Genomic DNA, 19,184 nt, shown 5'->3' on the forward strand with positions numbered 1-19,184 from the left:
AACTAAGATTGTTCTTAATAATATACTCCGTATGTTTCTCTTTCTAAAGTAACAGAGTTTTACAAAAGTTGCTTAAGTAAGAAAAATAGTGTCCATTAAGTATAGTGTAAAGGAAGAAGGGAGGGAGTAACCCCAGCCAAAATGGTTGAAGATACAAACTTGTAACCACAAGATCACAAGTTTGGATCCCAGTCATCTTGGTTTGAGCCGATCAAGTATAACAATCTAGGTTGATTTACATCCTTGTCACGAGGCAATGTTTATTTAATGCACACCCTCCAGTTGTGACTGCAGGTTTCCCTCGTCACCTAAAGGATGAAAAGCTCAACCGCAAGAGTTAGTTAGCTACCCGTTAAATATAGGGATATAAATAAGCCCCAACTACCAATATACCAAGGGTTGATATTATCTATAAACATATTTATGAAGCTTAAGAGTATATATAGAATTGTGATCGAAACTCACTAATAGTCAACCATAGTCAAGGGTGCAATTTTTTCCACATTAAAGAAGAATGCTTTGCGTAATATTTATTTACTTTATGGTGGACTTGAAAGTCTTTCCACTACACCTTGCCTAGGAACAGAATCTTCATTTACCAGCAGCATAAGTTCTGTATATTGGAATGGAATGGAATGGAATGCACATTCAAGGGTCCACCCTGTCTTAAACAATTTTTGTTATATAACCGAAAAGGAATCGAGAGGGTATAAAATCTTATAATCTAAGAGCACAAGTCTTAGATAAATTCCCATTTTCTTCAAATAAAAATACAAGGGTTGTTAAAACTTAGTTAAGTCCTTCCGTTCTCACCAGAAACATAAACCCTTATCAAGTATGGCAATACTAAATACCCCATTTTGTATGAAAAAATCAATCTGACTAACAATTTGCCTCTTAATTGGGCTGGCCTGATGCAAACGGGGATTAGTCTGAGTATAGTACAGGCTTAAAGATGTCTTTTACAATTAGGGTCTGCTCAAGACACCTCGTGACCTGACCAAAAAAAAAAAATACCCCTCTATTCGAATTTATAAGCTTTTTTTTTTTCTTTGAAAATTCTCCGATATATCAAAATGATGAAATTTGACTCAAGGTATTTATAATATAAAAAGTTGTTAAAAGAAAATAAATGGAAAAAAATTAGTTTAATCAATAAATAGTCTTGCAATAATTGTGTTCTTACAGGCAACGGTTATGCACAGTGAAATGGCACGTATGGCTGTAATGCTGTATTATGAGGAACTTTCAGCGAAGTACTGCAGATGATACGACAATTATATGCACAAGAATCACATATTTCCACATTTTAATCTACTTTTTATTTCCTATTCAGGTGGCATGTTATGATTGATTAAAAAGAATAAACCAAATTTTTTTTTGCTTTTCTGTACAACAATCAATAAATGTAATATGCCATACATGAGCAACAATTAAAAAGTGTAAAAGCTGTGGCATAAATGATAATTTGACTTCAAATATCAAATAACAATGTAGCTTCATTTTATTGAATAATGGTGGAAATCAATTCACATGTAAACACAAACAATGAATATTCAATTATTATTGCGTCGAACGTTGTTGCCCAAAACCACAAAGTATATTATTCTAACTCATAAAATACATTATTCTAACACATAACATATATTATTCTAACTTATAAAGTACATTATCTTACCCTGGAAATTTCATTCTAATACATAAAGTACATTATTCTAACTCATAAATACATTATCTTATCTCATAAGTTTCATTATTCTAATACATAAGCGCGCGGAGTTTCATTATTCTAATACATAAGTGCGCGGAGCACAAAATTTTCTTCTTTTTTTCTTTTAACGTGTAAAACGACATCGTTTTGAACATGTGGTCCACACAACCCGATCCACACAATAATTTGCCATGGTTGGTAGTTTTACCAAATGGGACCAATGCAATGGGCCTCCCAGTCGGCCAGTCCCATGAAGATCCAGGAACAGTTGAAGGCTCTTTGCATTGCAACAGATTTTGGGCCAGTTAAAGGCGGCTCCCAAATTTACTTTCAGTGATCATTGGAGAAGAGTAAGTCTCTTGTGAGATCGTCTCACAAATTCTTATCCGTAAAATGGGTCATGTCAAAATGGAAATGTAATATTTATATTGCAAAATATAATACTAATCAGAAACAAAGTGTTTGTTATTTATAAGAAAAAGTGTAATATTTTTGAGGAAATATTTAATTCTTTTAAATTAAAATGTAACAATATTACATATTTCTTTAAAAGTATTAGATTTTTCCTTATAAGGGACACTTTATTCCCGACTAGTATTACATTTTTCAATATAAGTATTATATTTTCATTTTGACCCAACCCGTCTCACGGACAAAGATCCGTGAAACGGTCTAACACAAGTTTTTGTCTTCACTGAAACATAACATGATTTAGCACATTTGATGTATTGTATACATGCATCTCAAAGAAATGGCAAAGTTGAGGACATTGCACAATTTTTGACAATTTGGACACATCACCAAAACAAGTGTAATGGAAAGGTGTAGTACTTTAGAACATGCATTCATTTCTTTCAGCTAAAGATTACAATCGCAAGTCAAAACTCATAACACTTTCAACAAACCAAGCAATCTGAGCTTCCAACTTTCAAGAAACAAATGAAATGGGGCAACATATTAATCACTAGCTAGCAAACGAAAGGCTTCATGTCATTGAAAGAGAGTGTGTGTGTATGCGCGTGACAGAGTGAGAAAGGGTAGTTCGAATACCTCAACAATTGCTTCCAAAAAAGAAAACATTTTTCAAGTAAATGAAAATCTATACGAATTTTACGTTGCATCACCATACTCACAATTATTCCGTTCTTGGAGTATCTAGATTTCGGTGTCAAAGAGACGGATTGCCACATCTGAAACCATTCTACGCGCAAATGGGATATAACTTAGACTGTACCTGAATGAACCAAACAAAAAGAAACCTTTAGAAAGTAATGCTAAACCTTGAAGGCCGAATAGCAAGCACCTTAAGAATACAGCTCTAGAATTTAGATGGACTACTAGTACACTATGTTTGGTTCAACCTTTCAAGAAGAGACAATCACAGTTTGAGCATTGGCTAAACAAGAATCGCGAACCAAGTGAAGAATGTAATAAAAGAGCATGTGACATTCTTGAAAGAATCGTTTGTTAGAAGAATGAAATGAACAAATAGATGATCAACAACTTACCAGACAAGGGCACAGACCTCGCATATGATTGCAAGCATTGTTAGAATTTTGCTGTGGATCTGTAAAATGGATTTAGAATCAGTAAAAATGAAAGATATTATATAAAACAATGGTGATACAGAAAACCGAGGAAAAAAGTAAAAACCATCGTTTTGATGTACATGGAAGTCTTTTGTTGGGTATCAATAGGCAGAAGAATAGAGAGAAAAATCAGGAGCAAAGCAAGTTTGTCTCAAGTACTGTAATATTTAAATGTATTCAAAAAATGTAAACTATTGCAAGAAATCATCACATTAACCCATATTATTTGGCTAAGTAGTCAAATACCTTTTTTTCTCCCTCCATATTTAGAATTACAATCATAGCCTTTGGTGTATGATTCATGGAAGTGCAATACTTACCCAAAGTGCACATATAAGGGCTAAGACAACACACCCTACATAAACAGCTGTTGCATAGACACGAACAGGATCAAGCATCATAGTTATTTGTCGCCCAGGTCCAATCAGAAAGGCTGTGCTGCCATTACATATTGAACATTCAGCACATGAGGAGACTAGTATGTAAATATATGCCTACAGACTACTACATGCAATTGAAACTTATAAAGACATTCAAGTGTGTGATCTCGAACACTATGAAGGTTTGATAGGTCAATGGGCTGTGGGGTCGGACTAAATTCAATGCCATGTTTGGTTTCCTTTGGTTAATGTGTGCTAGGAGGGCCATCATAATCCCAAACTTTTGGAATAAAGTAGAGAGCCGGTGGGATTGTTAGCAGGGCGATTAGTGTATTTTAGACCAATTCTTACCTAACTACTATCTACAGGTGGATCTACAGTGAATTAGCGAGGTTAGGACAGTCCATCAAACTGCAGCCTTCTCAATTCTTTCTACAAATATGCTGCAGAGGAAACGTCAGTATGTTACTTCAATTCTTTCTAAAATTTCAACTTCCTATTGCAAATTAAATTATACCAATACAGTCTCCCACCTACTTTTTTTTTTGAAAAGCTCATAATTCTTTACAAGGTAGTATCTATTCTATACTTTCTCAAGTATCTTTTTCAACCCAAAGAATCAATGCTCCAACCACCGGAGTTCGATCCTGTGACCCCCCATTTGAAATGGTAACAGAGGGGCATCACACTACATAGTAATTGGCACTCCCCCAGCTACTTAGAATTGAATGAGAATTCTAAACCTGGCCGTAAAACTAAAATATTTCACAAAAGTACTCAAACTGATAAATTTTGCAAGAAGCTGTGTCTAAATTTTATAATAGCTCTGCAATGAAGGCCACACCACCATAAAATCATAGATATTGAGATGAATTTGCTTTGAGGTAATCGGATTAAAACCTACCTTCCAATGGCCAACAGGTTGCCAAATGTGAACAAAAGACCAAACTTGATGGGATTGACAAAAACAACAAATGACTGAAAATAAAACAAAACAAAACAAAACAAAACAAAAAAAAAAGAAATTAGCAATCAAATGAAATATTGTCCCATTTGGTAAGAAACCTAGGAACTTCTCTACCTACTGTATAAACGAAGAAACAAGAGAATTAAGAGCCAATCCCGTCTCTAACACAGTTCCAATTCAAAGAAAAAACAAAAACAAAAATTTAGGGCAACGGGGTGGTCATTACCAAAAACATACAGACTATTCCGGCGACCATACAAGCAGCGAATCCGTATACTCTCTGCACAACCAAAATCCAAAAAGAGTGAGAAACCCATATGGGGGGGTTTAACTTTTAAGCAAGGATTGAATCTTCGGAAATGAAATAGGGAATCTCGAAGCTCAAGCGTTGAATGGCAATGGCTACCTGAAGAGGAGATATAGAGCAAAGCCCTTCTTGATCGTCAAAAAAGTTGTCTTGCTGCTCTTCATCTTCCCCCAAAATGGACTTCCACATTGTTAGTTCTCTTGCAGATTCCTCGATCTCCTTCCTGTATTGGTGGATCAAATCAGAAAGAAAAGAACTGAACTGCTTTCTTGGGATCACTGTCCCGGACTCCCGGTGGACGTTCCTCCCAGGCCCCAGCCAGCCTGCCAAATGCCAATGATGATAGACTAAATCTGCAAATATGGAAATCAAGTGGATTGAAAGATGATGAAATTGAAACTTTACAAGGTTTGTTTGTATTGACAAAAAGATTTATTTTTCAAAAAACAATAAAAATAAAAACTCTAATAATAAAATTTCCTTGTAAATATTTACCAAATTACAACGCTTATAGGTGAAAATAACATAAATATTTATGTTCTTTAACAATTATTTTAGAAATTTTAAATTTTGATAACTTAATATTAAATTTTTATATGTATCCATTAATTATATCTAGTTATGCATAATAATTATATTAAAACTTTTAAAATTTGACAAATTAACATCAAACATTTATATTTTATAAAAATTATAATTTTCAATAAAAATTTAATCTAAATTTTTTAGTTTGCTTACAAATTATTTATATAATTACAATATAATATTATTTTTTGAAAAACATAATGTATCAAAATGTTTACTTTATATAACTAAAAATTCAAAATTAGCATTTACAAAACAACATTCTACGAATATAAATTTTAAATATTATACCCACCAATTAACATTTAAGTTAGGCTAATTGAATTATTTTTAAGTTCGAACGATATGATTAGATATAAGTGTCATATAACATAAAAATTTGGTATTAAATTACTAAATTTAAATATATAAATATAATTGTAACAAAATATAAAATTTTAATTTTTTTTGTTAATAATCCTATTTAAAAGGATAATGCAATTGAGACTTTAACAACATGTGATTCAAGGAATGAATTTTAAGGGAATATAAATGTCATTACATAATGAATGCAATAGACAATGAATATAAAGAAATTGTGTTATATTGTTTGGTTCGTTGAATAAATAGACTTTGAGAATGTTATTCTAGTCATGCAATTGCGGTAAGTTAAGCACGCTTAACTACAAAGTTATTTGGCTATCTAGTTGTTATATCATACTTAAAACAAATTTGTGATAAGTAGGTAGACATTAACCATTTAACTCAGCCAACCCGGCCGACGCCCAACAAAGCAACAATACTCAAAATCAATACAAATGTTCTTAATAATGTATAATAAATTATAAAATAATAAATAATAGTAGTAATGTTCATAAAATATAAATATGAATATTGATTAATTGACAACAAGAATATTTTTATCCATTGTAGTCTTCGATCATGATCATGACTATAAAAAAAATAATTGTATTATCATGATCGTTGAGTTTTAACAAATTGAAAGAATGTCCATTTCATCACAAGTCAAATTATCCCGCTCATATAGACTAATTGTTCAAATATAATTATGTTATATACACACACAACATAATCTAATAAATAAAAATAATATAAAAAAATTAAATACCATATACATTTACTATAGAACTAAATAAATAAATAATATATTCTATTTGTTTACGTACTAAAAATCTCAAGTTACTCATTTGGCGAATTTGTCATAAAAATAACTTGAAAATTTTGACATTTTTTTTGTATTTCAAAAGTTATGGTTTGATTACCCTTGATGTATTTAGTAAGATGAATCAGAAAATTTGTAGGACAGTATGTTTTACATGCTTGAAGACAATGATAGTGTTCTCTTGTTTGTACTGGTCATAAGCTCCTTATACGAGACTCAGGTTTCTAACAAGTCATACGGTGATTATTGAATTGCTTTTGAAATTGAAGAACCTTGAAATAGAATGCTAGGAAGTTGAAAATAATGTTGCAAAAGTGGTTTCAATATAAGAAAGTGAATAAAATGTGAATTTCTTATTTTACCCTTCAAATTTTAAATATTTTTTAATTTTTCCGTCAGTTTTAACGGCTGGGGACCAAATGCGTCACTCCGCTCATAACTGAAGGACTAAAAATTGATATGGTCATAACTCAGCGACTGAGTAGTCACTACCATTATAACACATGGACCAAACTCACCATTTTCTCTATTATTATTGTTGTTGTTGTTGTTGTTACTACTACTACTACTATTGTGTGTATATATCAGTGACACTGTGAAAAGTAATTTTATCTTTTGAATGTTTATTGCAATTTTTATCTTAATTCAACTAAACATTGTAATACAATTCATAAAATATATTTTTTTTGACAAATCAAATAATCGAATAAAATTCTTATTCTATTTCCTACACACGGAGTATTTTTTTTCAAGGAATTTCTTACATATTTTATTCTCTATAGAATAAAATCCTTATTTCCTTAAAATTCAGTCTATCAAGTATCAATCAAAATAACAAACTTTAAACTATGCAAAACAAAATTTAAAATGAAGCTGGACCTCTCCGTTGTGTTGATGATCCGCATACCGCATAAGCTTTGGAGATTAGAGAAGCTTTGTCATGGTTAACAATTGCAAGTCGGAAGCATGCATGTGTAAAGATGGATTATTTAAATCCAATGGTGTAACTCAAGTGACAAGTGAGCTCTTTTTGTGGAGAATTTTTTTTGGAGAACCCGGGTTTTTATTCTCACAAGTGACGATTCTCCCTAGGCCAGCTCCAATACCTCCCGGAGCGAGCGGGGATTAGTCAGGTGGATCTAGATATTAAACGGACGGAGAAAGACTCGAAACACTTCGTGTATTTATCAAAAACAAAAAGAAGAGATGTATTGTTTAAATGGTTGCAATCTTCTTAACTATCTTATGTAGGATGTGCCATTTCTCAATGTCGGAATACTTTTTTTTTTTTTTTGAACACAATGTCGGAATACTTTGAATCAGTGCCCTTTCTATTTATTTATCGATCAAAGAATTTGCTATCACATTCCTTCGTTTTTTTTCATTAATATACTGGTTTGGTTTTTCAAAAAAAAAAAAAAAATCTAAAATGAAATTCACGTTTAAATTTCAAGAGGGGAGGGGGGAATCAACTATTATTATCATAAACTTCAGGGGTCTATGTCAAGATTTCCCAAAATATGCATACTAAATCTTAAACGTCACCGTTCGATGGCTCCTCCATAATTCCTCTAAAACCTCTGCCACCTCACCTGGGAACTTCTGAAGAAGAGAGTGAGACGGAGACCGATAGCTCGAAGCCCTATCGTCCCGCCAGGTCTCGCCGTCCCCCACCGGATAGAACACGAAACAAAGGCGGAGAAGAATGTCGTCGACGCTGCTGGAGGTGACGCGTGCGTCGCACGAGGAGATAGAACGACTCGAGCGCCTCATCGTGAAGGATCTCCAGACCGAGCCGGCCACCAACAAGGACCGCCTCCACCAGAGCCACCGCGTTCGAAATGTCATTGAGCAAATACTCGAATCCACGCACAAGCTCGTAATTTCCATATCCGTTTTCTGCTTAATTTTGCTGTTCAAATTGCCTAGGGTAGACAATAGTTTAGTTCAGCTAATCCTGTATTGTTGTTTTGGTGCAGGTTGATATCTACGAAGATAAAGACGGTGCGCGGAAGGATGAGATTGCAGCTCTTGGAGGCCAGACTGCAACTGGAACTAACGTGTTCAGTGCATTTTATGACAGATTAAAGGAGGTAAACAAGAAGGCTAGGGTTCTTTTGAGTTTGTATAATTGTACTCCATTATTATTTATGAGAACTTTTCATTGCAATTTATTCAAATTAGCTCGTAGATTTCCTGAATATAAGGTTGGAACTTGTTTGTCTAATGTGTGTATAAATTCTTGGATGTATAGATTCGGGAATACCATAGACGGCATCCTGCTGCACGTGTTGTCGATACCAGTGATGAGTATGAACAGCTTCTCAAGGAGGAGCCACAGATTGAGTTTAGTGGGGAAGTGAGTGTCCCTTCCTTTTCTATACTTGCAAATATGTATTTGTCTCTTTACATGCATGGAAGTTGGGGGCATTGGGATAGTGCTTCTGTGCCTAGCATCTTTACAGAGTTCAGAGTTGTTTGATACTTTGCAATTCTGTAATAGAATAACATGCGATTTAGAAGAAGAAATCATAATTTAGAACAAGAATGGCTTGTATTAGTTGTATATAAACAAAATTTGTATAAGACATTTCCAAGATCATATGACCATATTATGATCAAAATTTTCAGTTTAAGTGTTGGAGCCATAGACATTGTTGAGCATGAGTGTAGTTTTCTAGTTGGAAAAAGCATTGATTTGGACCGATATTTCACCAAGTCTGAGGATTTTTCTGTATGTAGTAATTGCATTTAGCATCTCTTATGCAAGCACTCAGAGAGAAACACATTGGTTTGTATATGAGTTTATATGAGTGGAGTTTTCTAGTCGTGAAAAGCTTTGACATAGGACCAACACTTTTCCCAGTCTTTGATTCTTTTGCTGCATGTAGCTGTCACTAATGGATGCACACAAATTAGAGTTCCATTAGTGTTCAACCAATGGTAACATGAATTGCATCAAATCCTTTATGTTTCTTGGTTTATGCGCTTGAAAATCTGTTGTGCTGCTCTATGCTAATGTAGAAATTTCAATGTAGCTCTGTACCATCTTTCACTAACCTCTAGTTAACATGGATTCTAATGCAGGAAGGGTTTGGGCGATACCTAGATTTGCATGAACTGTTTGGTGAATATATTAACTCCAAATTTGGTGAGCCAATCGAATATGCTGCTTATCTTGATGTCTTCTACAAACCACATAAGATTTCGCGCAAACTGAAGTCAACAAGGTAAATTCCTTCCTTCTCCTGTTCTTCAAGAGATAGCAGATCAGAGTCACCCTTCTCTCTCTCTCTCTCTCTCTCTCTTATATATATATATATTGTGGAGTCTAGGTATACTGTATACTTGTCTATGAAGGTTCTTTTGTATTCAAAATTCAAATGGACTGAAGATATGTAATTGTTGGACTCAGATCACCTCCTGAAGTGCTCATGAGCTTTAGTTTGTTTATGCATTCTTTTTCTCATTCTCATTTGGGATTGACTTTGGTGTTAGAAAAATGAATTCCTATAGGGGTGCATGCAGCTACTAGCTTGGTTAGATTTCCTTTTCTTTAATCTGATTTCTTGTGTTCTGTTAACATTATAATTTTTTTTTTCAACAGGCAGTACATGGAATATTTGCAGAAGTTACTTGAGTATTTGATATATTTTTTCGAGCGGACAGAGCCTTTGCAGGACACTGACAGGATATTTTCAAAGGTTTATTTTATCATTTTGGCTCCCTGTCCTGACTTTTGAACCATATTGTTTTCTTACAACCCAGTTTGTCATATGCCATATAATCAGAGTCATACACATAGTGATGTGTTTTATCTCATTCAACTACAGTCTTCTTCTAGATATAAATGGATTTGAAGATAGTACAATATGTACCTTAACTGTCCACATCAGTTACAAATGTTAGAACTACTGACATATAGTAGCTATGGTTACTACTATAGTATCTCATAATGAGGATTGGTGATTGGTTTCCCCCCATCCCCATCTACTATTGCAACTATATAATAAAAATGAAGATAAAATAGGCGTTATGGTGAAACTTGTTATTGCTTAAGCTTGTGGTGCTATGGCACAAAACATGATTATGTGCAGTCAGGTTCTGTCAAGCACTGAGTTTTCATTATTTCAGATAGTATGCCAATCTGGCTATAGATTTATTTAGATGAACTAATGTTTGATTAAAGCAACTGTAGTAAAACTTGTTATTACTTAAGCTTGTGGTGCTATGTCACAAAAAAATGATTATGTACAATTGTACAGTCAGGTTCTGTCATGGACTGAGTTCTCATTTTTTCAGATAGAATTCCAATCTGGCTATAGAGTTATTTAGATGAACTTAAAGTTTGAGTTAAGCAAGTGTTTGTATTGGGACATTTCCTGTACAAAGGTAATAAGTGCCCTATCGGTTTAGATTAGTATTATTTAAAATGTAATTTTTCATATGGTATGTAGTCAAACGATGGGGGATCATTAAGGTTGATGTTATACATAGTCTTCTTTCTGAAGTTGTCTGGTCTCATATAGGTGGTTGCTGACTTTGAAGAGCAATGGGCAAATGGGAACTTTGAAGGATGGGAGGATGATTCTCAGGAAAATGGGAGTGATCCAATGGATCATACTGTGATTGATCTTGACTACTATAGTACAGTTGAGGAATTGATGGAAGTGGGCCCTGATAAGCTGAAGGAGGTATAAACTTGTTTGCTGATATTCTTTTACCCTCTTTACAGCCAAATAAACTACAGAGCTTGACCTCTGTTTTCATGGCAGGCATTAGCTGCACTAGGATTGAAGTCAGGAGGTACTGTCCAGCAGCGTGCGGAAAGACTTTTCCTTACAAAGGTTAGGGTGTTAGGCTTTCAAATATTGTGGTTCTTAATATAAATATTCTGTTAATTTCACTGGTCTATGGACATCAATTGGTTCTATAAACACATGTTCATCTTGGTGAGTTCTGTTTGCAGCATACACCACTTGAAAAATTGGACAAGAAACATTTTGCAAAAGGTTCTCGGGGTCCTGAGCGGAATGGTGGTGGTGCTCCTCTACAACTGAATGAAGATGCAAAAGAAGTTGCACTTATGGAAGCGAAAATAAGAAAGCTGTGTGATCTATTGGAGGAGGTGTGTAACCTAAATGCCTATATGTTGCAGGAACAAATTCAGTTGTAGGATAGTCCAATGCAGGCTTTTATGGTTTTACAGGATATTGCCCAATGAACCATTGTTACTGACAATAATTTTACTTAATGCAGACAATTGTCCGCACAAAGGAAAATGTGGAGAAGAAACAGGCTCTGACATATGAAGAAATGGAGGCAGAACGGGAAGAGGTAATTTGTAGACTACCCTGCTGAGGGATAGAAAATACATATTGCTCTTGACTTTTTTGCTAGCATTCTTTGCATGGTACAACACCAAAGGATGGTTTATCTATTCTGTGCTGTGCTATATGAAGCTTAGATCATGCAGTTAAGATGACATTTCATCGCAGCATGCACATGCGAAAGTAAATTGTTTACTGTGTTTTTATGATACAATTTCTTCCTTGGGAGATTTCTATCAGGAAGAAGTACAAGCAGAGTCAGAGAGTGATGATGAAGAGCAGCAGATTTATAACCCCTTGAAGTTGCCCATGGGCTGGGATGGGAAACCCATTCCGTATTGGTTATATAAACTTCATGGGCTTGGTCAGGTAACTTTTTTTTGGGTGTATTTAGCTAGGTGTTTTTTAGGTGGTGTTTGGTTGGTGACTTTTGTATCCTACTATTGGATTTGATACCCATTCCCATGTTTGTAAGCCATCTTATGGTATCCTACTATTGGATTCAATCCCTTAGTAATCATAAAACCCATTACCATTTCCCTCCCCTACTTTTGAAGAATGGAATAAAAAATGAGGAAGAAAAAAAGAAAAATAAAAATGTCATTGTCCATGCCATTCAATATGGAACTTCTATATATACAGTTATACACTTATACACACACATATATATGTATATGTACGTGTATGTATTATATATTTTTATATTTTAATTAATTATTTATTTTTATTTCAATTCCTATTTACTACCAAACAAAGAAACTTCTTTCACATAAACCCATTACAATTACCAAGTATTTGATTCCAATTGTGATTCCGATTCCAATGTTTAAACAGACCAATGTTGTCCTTGCTGCCTAAGGAGTGTGTTGGGAGTGTTCACTCTTTTTACCTAAGTAACCAAGTTTCCTAATAAAATGGAGAAAAGTAGGACACCTAATTAAGAAGGGAAAGAAAAGGATAATATATATTTACCTCATAGCCTTTGTTCAACCTCTTTTCCCTCCCTCTATGTCAACCAGCTGTGGATTAACTCATGCCTAAATGGCTCTTCCACTATTTCCAGATAGTTGATAGTTCTTTTATACTATTCATTTGAGCACTTCTTGTTTATATGTTCTTAATAATGTCTTTTAGAGGAACTTATCCTCCCCCCCCTCCCCCAACTAGCCATACTCTTCCACGATTTCCAGATAGTTCATAGAAGTTATTTTACACTAATCTGAACACTTGTTTACCATGTTCTTAATTGCTGCTAGTTAATAATGTGTTTTAGGAATTCAAGTGTGAGATCTGTGGGAACCACAGTTACTGGGGTCGTAGAGCATATGAACGACATTTCAAGGAATGGAGGCATCAGCATGGGATGCGATGTCTTGGTATCCCGAATACAAAGAACTTCAATGAGATTACATCTATTGAGGTATGTTCTTTATATCTGTCCCTCTGGCATACCATCTGGAAATTTTTGTTAATTTTCCTGGTTATAGTAGAATCAAGTTTTTGTCTGCTCTGATCTCTAGTTGCCATCATAGTTGCTTTCATTTGAAAATATGCTTTACACAGGAAGCAAAGCAACTTTGGGAGAGAATCCAGGAGAGACAAGGTCTTAACAAATGGCGCCCAGATCTTGAGGAAGAATATGAAGATCAAGAAGGCAATATCTATAACAAAAAGACATACACAGATCTGCAACGGCAGGGTTTGATTTAGAGAGGTCACTTTTTATCAGCCGTGTTTATGTGGGAGATCTTCTTAACCCGTCAAGGGTATGTTTTTTCCCTGCTACTTGTACTTTCATCAATCAAAACAGTGCCGACCAATATTTCATGATGATTTGATGGTATCTTGCTGTTTTCTTCAGCTTTCTTAGGCATCATGTTTGGTGCAAGGAAATTGTGAGGGAAGGGTAAAGTTTGTAGCGTGTAGTAGAGGGATCCCCTAGAACAAGAGGAGGCAGTCTATTATACCAGAAGAGATGGATGGAATGTTTCCATGTATTTTTTTAACGGCTTTTCCAACATTGGGACCCATTCTAACACCAGATATAGTCATATAGACTTCTTGAAGGGGAAAAAAAAATCCTAAACGGAATTTGCTGTTTATGATTCTACAATTTTCATGTTTGCTTTTGATGTAGTTGCTTTGATGCAGATCTTGGTTCTGTTAGATTTTGATGTATGTTGGGAGAAGATTATGATGTATGTATAATTAATGTCTTGGCAATTGTACTTTTTGGCTTATTAATTATGAAGGCGCCTTCCTTTCAAAATAATAATAATAATAATGAAGGTGCTTGGCTGCTTTGCTGTTTAAAAAATAGAACTGCTTCGTACTAGACTTATGTAGTTATGTGCCTATCGTGTTGATGATCATGAAGAGTTGAGCCAACTTGAAGCGATCTGCACAAACAACCTCTCAAACATGTTTGGGAAGTAGATGGTTTCTGATTCCAAAGAGCCCCAATAACTGGTCGGGGAGCACTTCTTTTAATATTGTATTGTTGTTTTAGTAATTATTAATTATTGTGTGCTTGTCATATCTAACGACACCAACGATATTAACTGAAAGGCTTATTGGCATTTGATAAAGACTTAATTCCATTTTTTTGTTATAAATTTATAGGTGTTAGTTCATTTTAAAAATATTTCCTTTTGGTTCTAGTTTTATTGTGATGTGACTATTTTTAGTCCTTAGTTAATAAAACTGTTTAAATGATCTTAAATAAAAGTGTATTTTGGTCTATTTAGTTTTAAGTGTTAATTCATTTTTTTTTGTCTTAGATTTGTGTGTCATACCAATTTTAATAATTTTTTGGACATTCATGTTAATCCTAGCATTATTGTGACAACCATTTTTTATCATACGTTAATAAATATGTTTAATTGGCATAAAAAAATAAAGTTATTAATGACTCAAAATCCTTCATTTTTCTTCTTGGTAATAGAACCATACAAATGTTCTATATCTTCAAAAAATTTATAGCATAAATAATCCATAATTCATTCATATCATAATGGAGCAAAAGTTGCTACCTATTCATAACACTACAAAACCTAAAAAGGCGTAATTAAAAAAACCACAAGTCTACGTCATGACAAACCTTAACACTCAGCCTAAGATCCCCTCCCCTCCCCCAATATAGTTATCTTGCCTACTTCTTTCGCTCGCCCGGACTATCTTCGCCCTTGAGCCCATTGTAGATCATGTTAATCACCGATTTGTGCCTCCAATTCTGCTCGATTGGTTCCTCCTCCACCAATGGCCACTCTTAGAAACCTACTTGGTGGGAGCAGTTTTCTTAGCATCCACGGGACTCGACGTCATTGATTTGGTGGTTGGCAGTCATTAGACAGACCCAGTCGAACCCTTTGAATGATATTCTCAATTTCCATTTGCAGAACTAGGAACTCCTTTGTGTTATGACCCATTTGCCGATGGTAATAATAGTATTTCATCTCATCATATGTTGGCTCCACCAATTGTGGACAATCTCTTGGGCACAAAGGATGTCGGGGTGGCAGAGCGGTCAGTACCGATTGGGCAGCCGACTGAACCTCATCCTAGCTGCGCAACCGAGGCCTACGGCCCTTAGAACGAGTAACTTGTCACGTAAAGTTCACCTTATCTCATCTCTAGTTGGTCGGTTATGTGCGTCTTGCCTCCTCCTAGGGTTAATTTTCTTGCTTCCTCTTTTTACTTAAGTGCCTCCTTGGTCTCTATGGATCAGTTAGCTGAATGGATAGCTAGAGCATAACTATCTGGGGTATCCATCCTTAAATTCACGTACAGGTCGCCTGCCCGTAGTGACTCGATGAACATGGTCAAGGTAAACTTATCTTATAGCCCCTCAACTGCTTGCACTTACTTCTGCTAGCACGCAATGTGGATTTTTAGCGCCTTCAATTTCTTCTGCTAGACAGTAGAGATATGCATAAAATGCTTCTTCAAATGCCACTAACAATGAAGTGCACTAGAAATCGATCGGCCAATGCCTCGAAATTATTGACAATCGCAGTTGTAGAGACAAGAATCACCTTTGCACTGCGCCAACCGGCGTTGAGAAAAATACCCTACAAAACATTAGATCTTCAGCTATGATCACTAACATCTTAGCTTGGAATCCAATCAAATGGTTTATCGGGTCACTGGTCCCATCATATGATGGCATAGTAGGGCACTTGAAGTCCTTGTGTGTCTAATATAACAATATCTCAAGGGTGTGAGGTGAAGAGGACAACAACGAACAATTGGTCATTCCCTCCTTCCCCTCTATTCGGCACTTGAGATTCCTAACCTCGTTTACTTATTCCACTACCTCCCGGGCTTGGACTCCCATTGCAGTTGTCTCTACACTTCTCTAATCAAATATCTCCCCGTTGTCACCTTGTGAATCCACACTAGGGTCGGCAGTCACTGTGCAAGGCTATTGCTTGTGTCTTAGGCAGTTCCTCTAGCTCCTTTGGCCAGTGTTCTCCTCCGAGCCCAAAAGTTTAAAATTTGATTGCTCGTTCTATGCCCATAAGTGCTGATGTAGAAAAAGATTGCTTTCACCTCTCTAAATCCTCCTAACAGTGCAGAAGACTACTCCTCCTGGTACTTCCACAATCAGGTGGTCGCGCTGCTTATTCAGCAGGTCGCACTTGCTGGGGGGGGGGGGGCGACGAGACCGCTTGTTCAACAGCCCTCTATCGCTCACTCTCGCACATCCATCACCTATTGATCACTTGCACGATGGTGCTTTGTAACCTCCCCTCCTCACCAACTAGGGGCGAGTTTGCCAGCATCGGTGGTGGTGCCTAATGATGATATCCCAAAAGCTTATCTCTCTCTATGCAAAGATGACCTTATCAAGGTCTCGAAAATTTCCCTCGAATTGGACTTGCTCAAAGATTCCCACAAATCACGCCCTAAACGAGCTCCCACAGCGTCTTGACGTCCCTTCTTAGTTGTCACCATGATCTCAAATGAAGGGAAATTGCAAAAACGGACAACTATCTCAATCCCACACTAAGCCCAAACCTACAAGCAACAGGTTTTTTGTCCGATCCCCGCAGATGACACCAATGTTGGTTTTACAACCTAGCACTGTTCGCCAGCTAGCTAACACAACCGCTCGGACAACACGTACGAAAGATAAAGTGAACCCTAAACGCAAGAACAAGAACTTAAAGCAAAGAACTCGTGAAAATGTCTTAAGCTATGAAGAATTTGAAACCATTTTCTCACATTTCCTCAAGGTATTTATTCATAGGTGCTCGGTCCAAATTAGGAAACGAATCTCCTAAATTTAATTTCCCAAATCTCCAGCCAATCAAGTCCAGATTTGGCACTAACTACTTCCATGGAAAGAAATCTCCTAAAATTCTAGCAATTATTGCTTCCAAATCCCATCCATTTGCCCCTTTTTATATGTTGGAATCCCCCTCCTTCGCCAATCTGCAACCTAGCCCTAGGGTCTCGTGGTCGAGCACTTCTTCCATGGCCTATTGACTGACCTCTCAAGGGATGAACAACCACCCAGGCACCAATACCCGATCCATCAACACGATTGTCATTCAAGACAACAAAACCGTTGGTGAATACGATGAAACCAAAACCTCTAGTGACACCTATGATTTTATCTCTAATTAATTCCTCAAGGTTTGTCCATTAGTATCATGATTAGGGATGGCAATTCAACCCGCCCTGACGGGGAAAACCAATGGGGTTCGAGGAATTATTTCGGGGAACGGGGGCAGGGATGGGGAGAAATTCCCAATCCCCGTCGGGGACGATGACGGGGAGGGTATCCCCCGCCCCTGATCCCCAGTTCCCGTTTAAATAAATAAATAAATAAATAAATAAAAATAAATAAATAAATAAATAAATAAATAAATATATATATATATATATATATATATATATATATATATATATATATATATATATATATATATATATATAAAATAAAAGTTAAAATTTAAAAACATTAAACAACTCCCAGGCGCCTTAACCCTAGAATCCTAGATTTCCTATTTCTCTTTTGGCTCTCTGTCTCTCGTCTCGTCTCATTCTCCCAGTCCCATCGATGCCGGCCGCCATTCGCCTCTGCATCGACATTGGCCGCCACTCCGCATCTGCATCGACGCCGGCCACAATCCCTCGCCATCCGCCACTCCGTCGCTGGTCATTTACTCGCCTCGACCCATCGGCTTCTGCACTCTAGTCGCGTCTCTCTGCTTTTTTTTCTCTGGTCGCTGGTCATCTGCGATGGTCTTCTGCGTAGGTGATTGCGGCTCTGCTTCTCTATCTCCGGCCGTCTGCGTAGGTGACTAAGGTAAGTTTGCAATTTCTATTTGCAATTTTAGTTTGCGACTTGTAACTTGCTAAGTTTATAGTTTGCTATTTGCAATTTTAGTTTGCAGTTTGTACTTGTCTGTTGTAAATATGTTGCCTGTATTGCCTGCAGTTTGTACTTGTCTGTTGTAAATATGTTGCTTGTATTGCCTTATTAGTTTGCGACTTTGTATTATGCTTTAATTAATATACTACACTTGTTACAACAGTCCACCACTCCAACAAAGTCTGTATGTTGCTTGTATTGGCTTATTGGTTTGCCTCGTCCCTTTCCACTCTCACAAAGTCCGTAAAACCAGACTTCACTGGTTACAACAGTCCACCAAAATATACTTAAAAGAAAATACAAGGTGTCCTAATGTGTTTTGTATGAGTTCATTGAGTTGAATATGTCTATTGTATATATGAAGAAGATTTCTGTGAAATCCATTTGAATTTTTCTTAATTTTAAAAATCCCCCAGGGATTCCCCGTCCCTGAAAAATCCCTGCGGGGACGGGGAGGGGGAATAATTCCCCATCCCTGCCGGGGAGTGGGGAATGATTTCGGGGACGGGACCCCATTCCCCTTTCCCACCCCGTTGCCATCCCTATATTCATGATACATGCTACCTATAAAAAGCTTGATTGCATTCTTAGGTCTGCATGAAGAAGCCAAGGACCTTGTAGTCCAGTGGCATCAAACCCTTCCCTTTATACGGACGGTGGTGGGTTCGAGCCTCAGTGGAGTCAATACTGACTCTTGTGCTTCAATAGGTTGAGAAAGTAGTTATGAACAGATACTGCATTGTAATAGAGTTAGTAGTATTCAAAAAAAAA

At 36.2% G+C, this 19,184-nt stretch overlaps 2 protein-coding genes across 4 annotated transcripts; one reads left to right on the forward strand and one right to left on the reverse strand.

Annotated features, from left to right (window-relative positions):
• Nucleotides 1-2,536: 2,536 nt before the first annotated feature.
• Nucleotides 2,537-5,321, reverse strand: LOC116012459 (vesicle transport protein SFT2B-like). Its single transcript, XM_031251994.1, has 6 exons — nt 5,054-5,321; nt 4,874-4,927; nt 4,585-4,658; nt 3,621-3,738; nt 3,220-3,278; nt 2,537-2,945 (listed from the first exon to the last, which is right to left on the reverse strand). Exons 1-6 carry the CDS (start codon nt 5,141-5,143, stop codon nt 2,867-2,869), a joined length of 474 nt encoding a protein of 157 aa, XP_031107854.1. The 5' UTR covers nt 5,144-5,321; the 3' UTR covers nt 2,537-2,866.
• A 2,954-nt stretch (nt 5,322-8,275) lies between these two features.
• Nucleotides 8,276-14,303, forward strand: LOC116013843 (splicing factor SF3a60 homolog). Of its 3 annotated transcripts, none has more exons than XR_004097291.1 (13): nt 8,276-8,580; nt 8,681-8,794; nt 8,956-9,060; nt 9,789-9,931; nt 10,309-10,405; nt 11,231-11,395; nt 11,477-11,548; nt 11,671-11,829; nt 11,961-12,038; nt 12,272-12,400; nt 13,305-13,451; nt 13,595-13,797; nt 13,893-14,303. XR_004097291.1 is itself a non-coding variant. In XM_031253793.1 (13 exons), the coding sequence occupies exons 1-12, from the start codon at nt 8,407-8,409 to the stop codon at nt 13,739-13,741; spliced, it is 1,530 nt and encodes a 509-aa protein (XP_031109653.1). In that variant the 5' UTR covers nt 8,276-8,406; the 3' UTR covers nt 13,742-13,745; nt 13,893-14,303. The 3 variants fall into 3 exon arrangements, 2 of the variants coding, with proteins under 2 accessions (XP_031109653.1, XP_031109652.1); XM_031253793.1 differs by having other exon boundaries at nt 13,595-13,745; XM_031253792.1 differs by having other exon boundaries at nt 13,595-14,303.
• Nucleotides 14,304-19,184: the final 4,881 nt, after the last annotated feature.

The sequence above is a fragment of the Ipomoea triloba genome, chromosome 3 (genome assembly GCF_003576645.1).
Source record: "Ipomoea triloba cultivar NCNSP0323 chromosome 3, ASM357664v1".
Taxonomy (NCBI): Eukaryota; Viridiplantae; Streptophyta; class Magnoliopsida; order Solanales; family Convolvulaceae; genus Ipomoea; species Ipomoea triloba.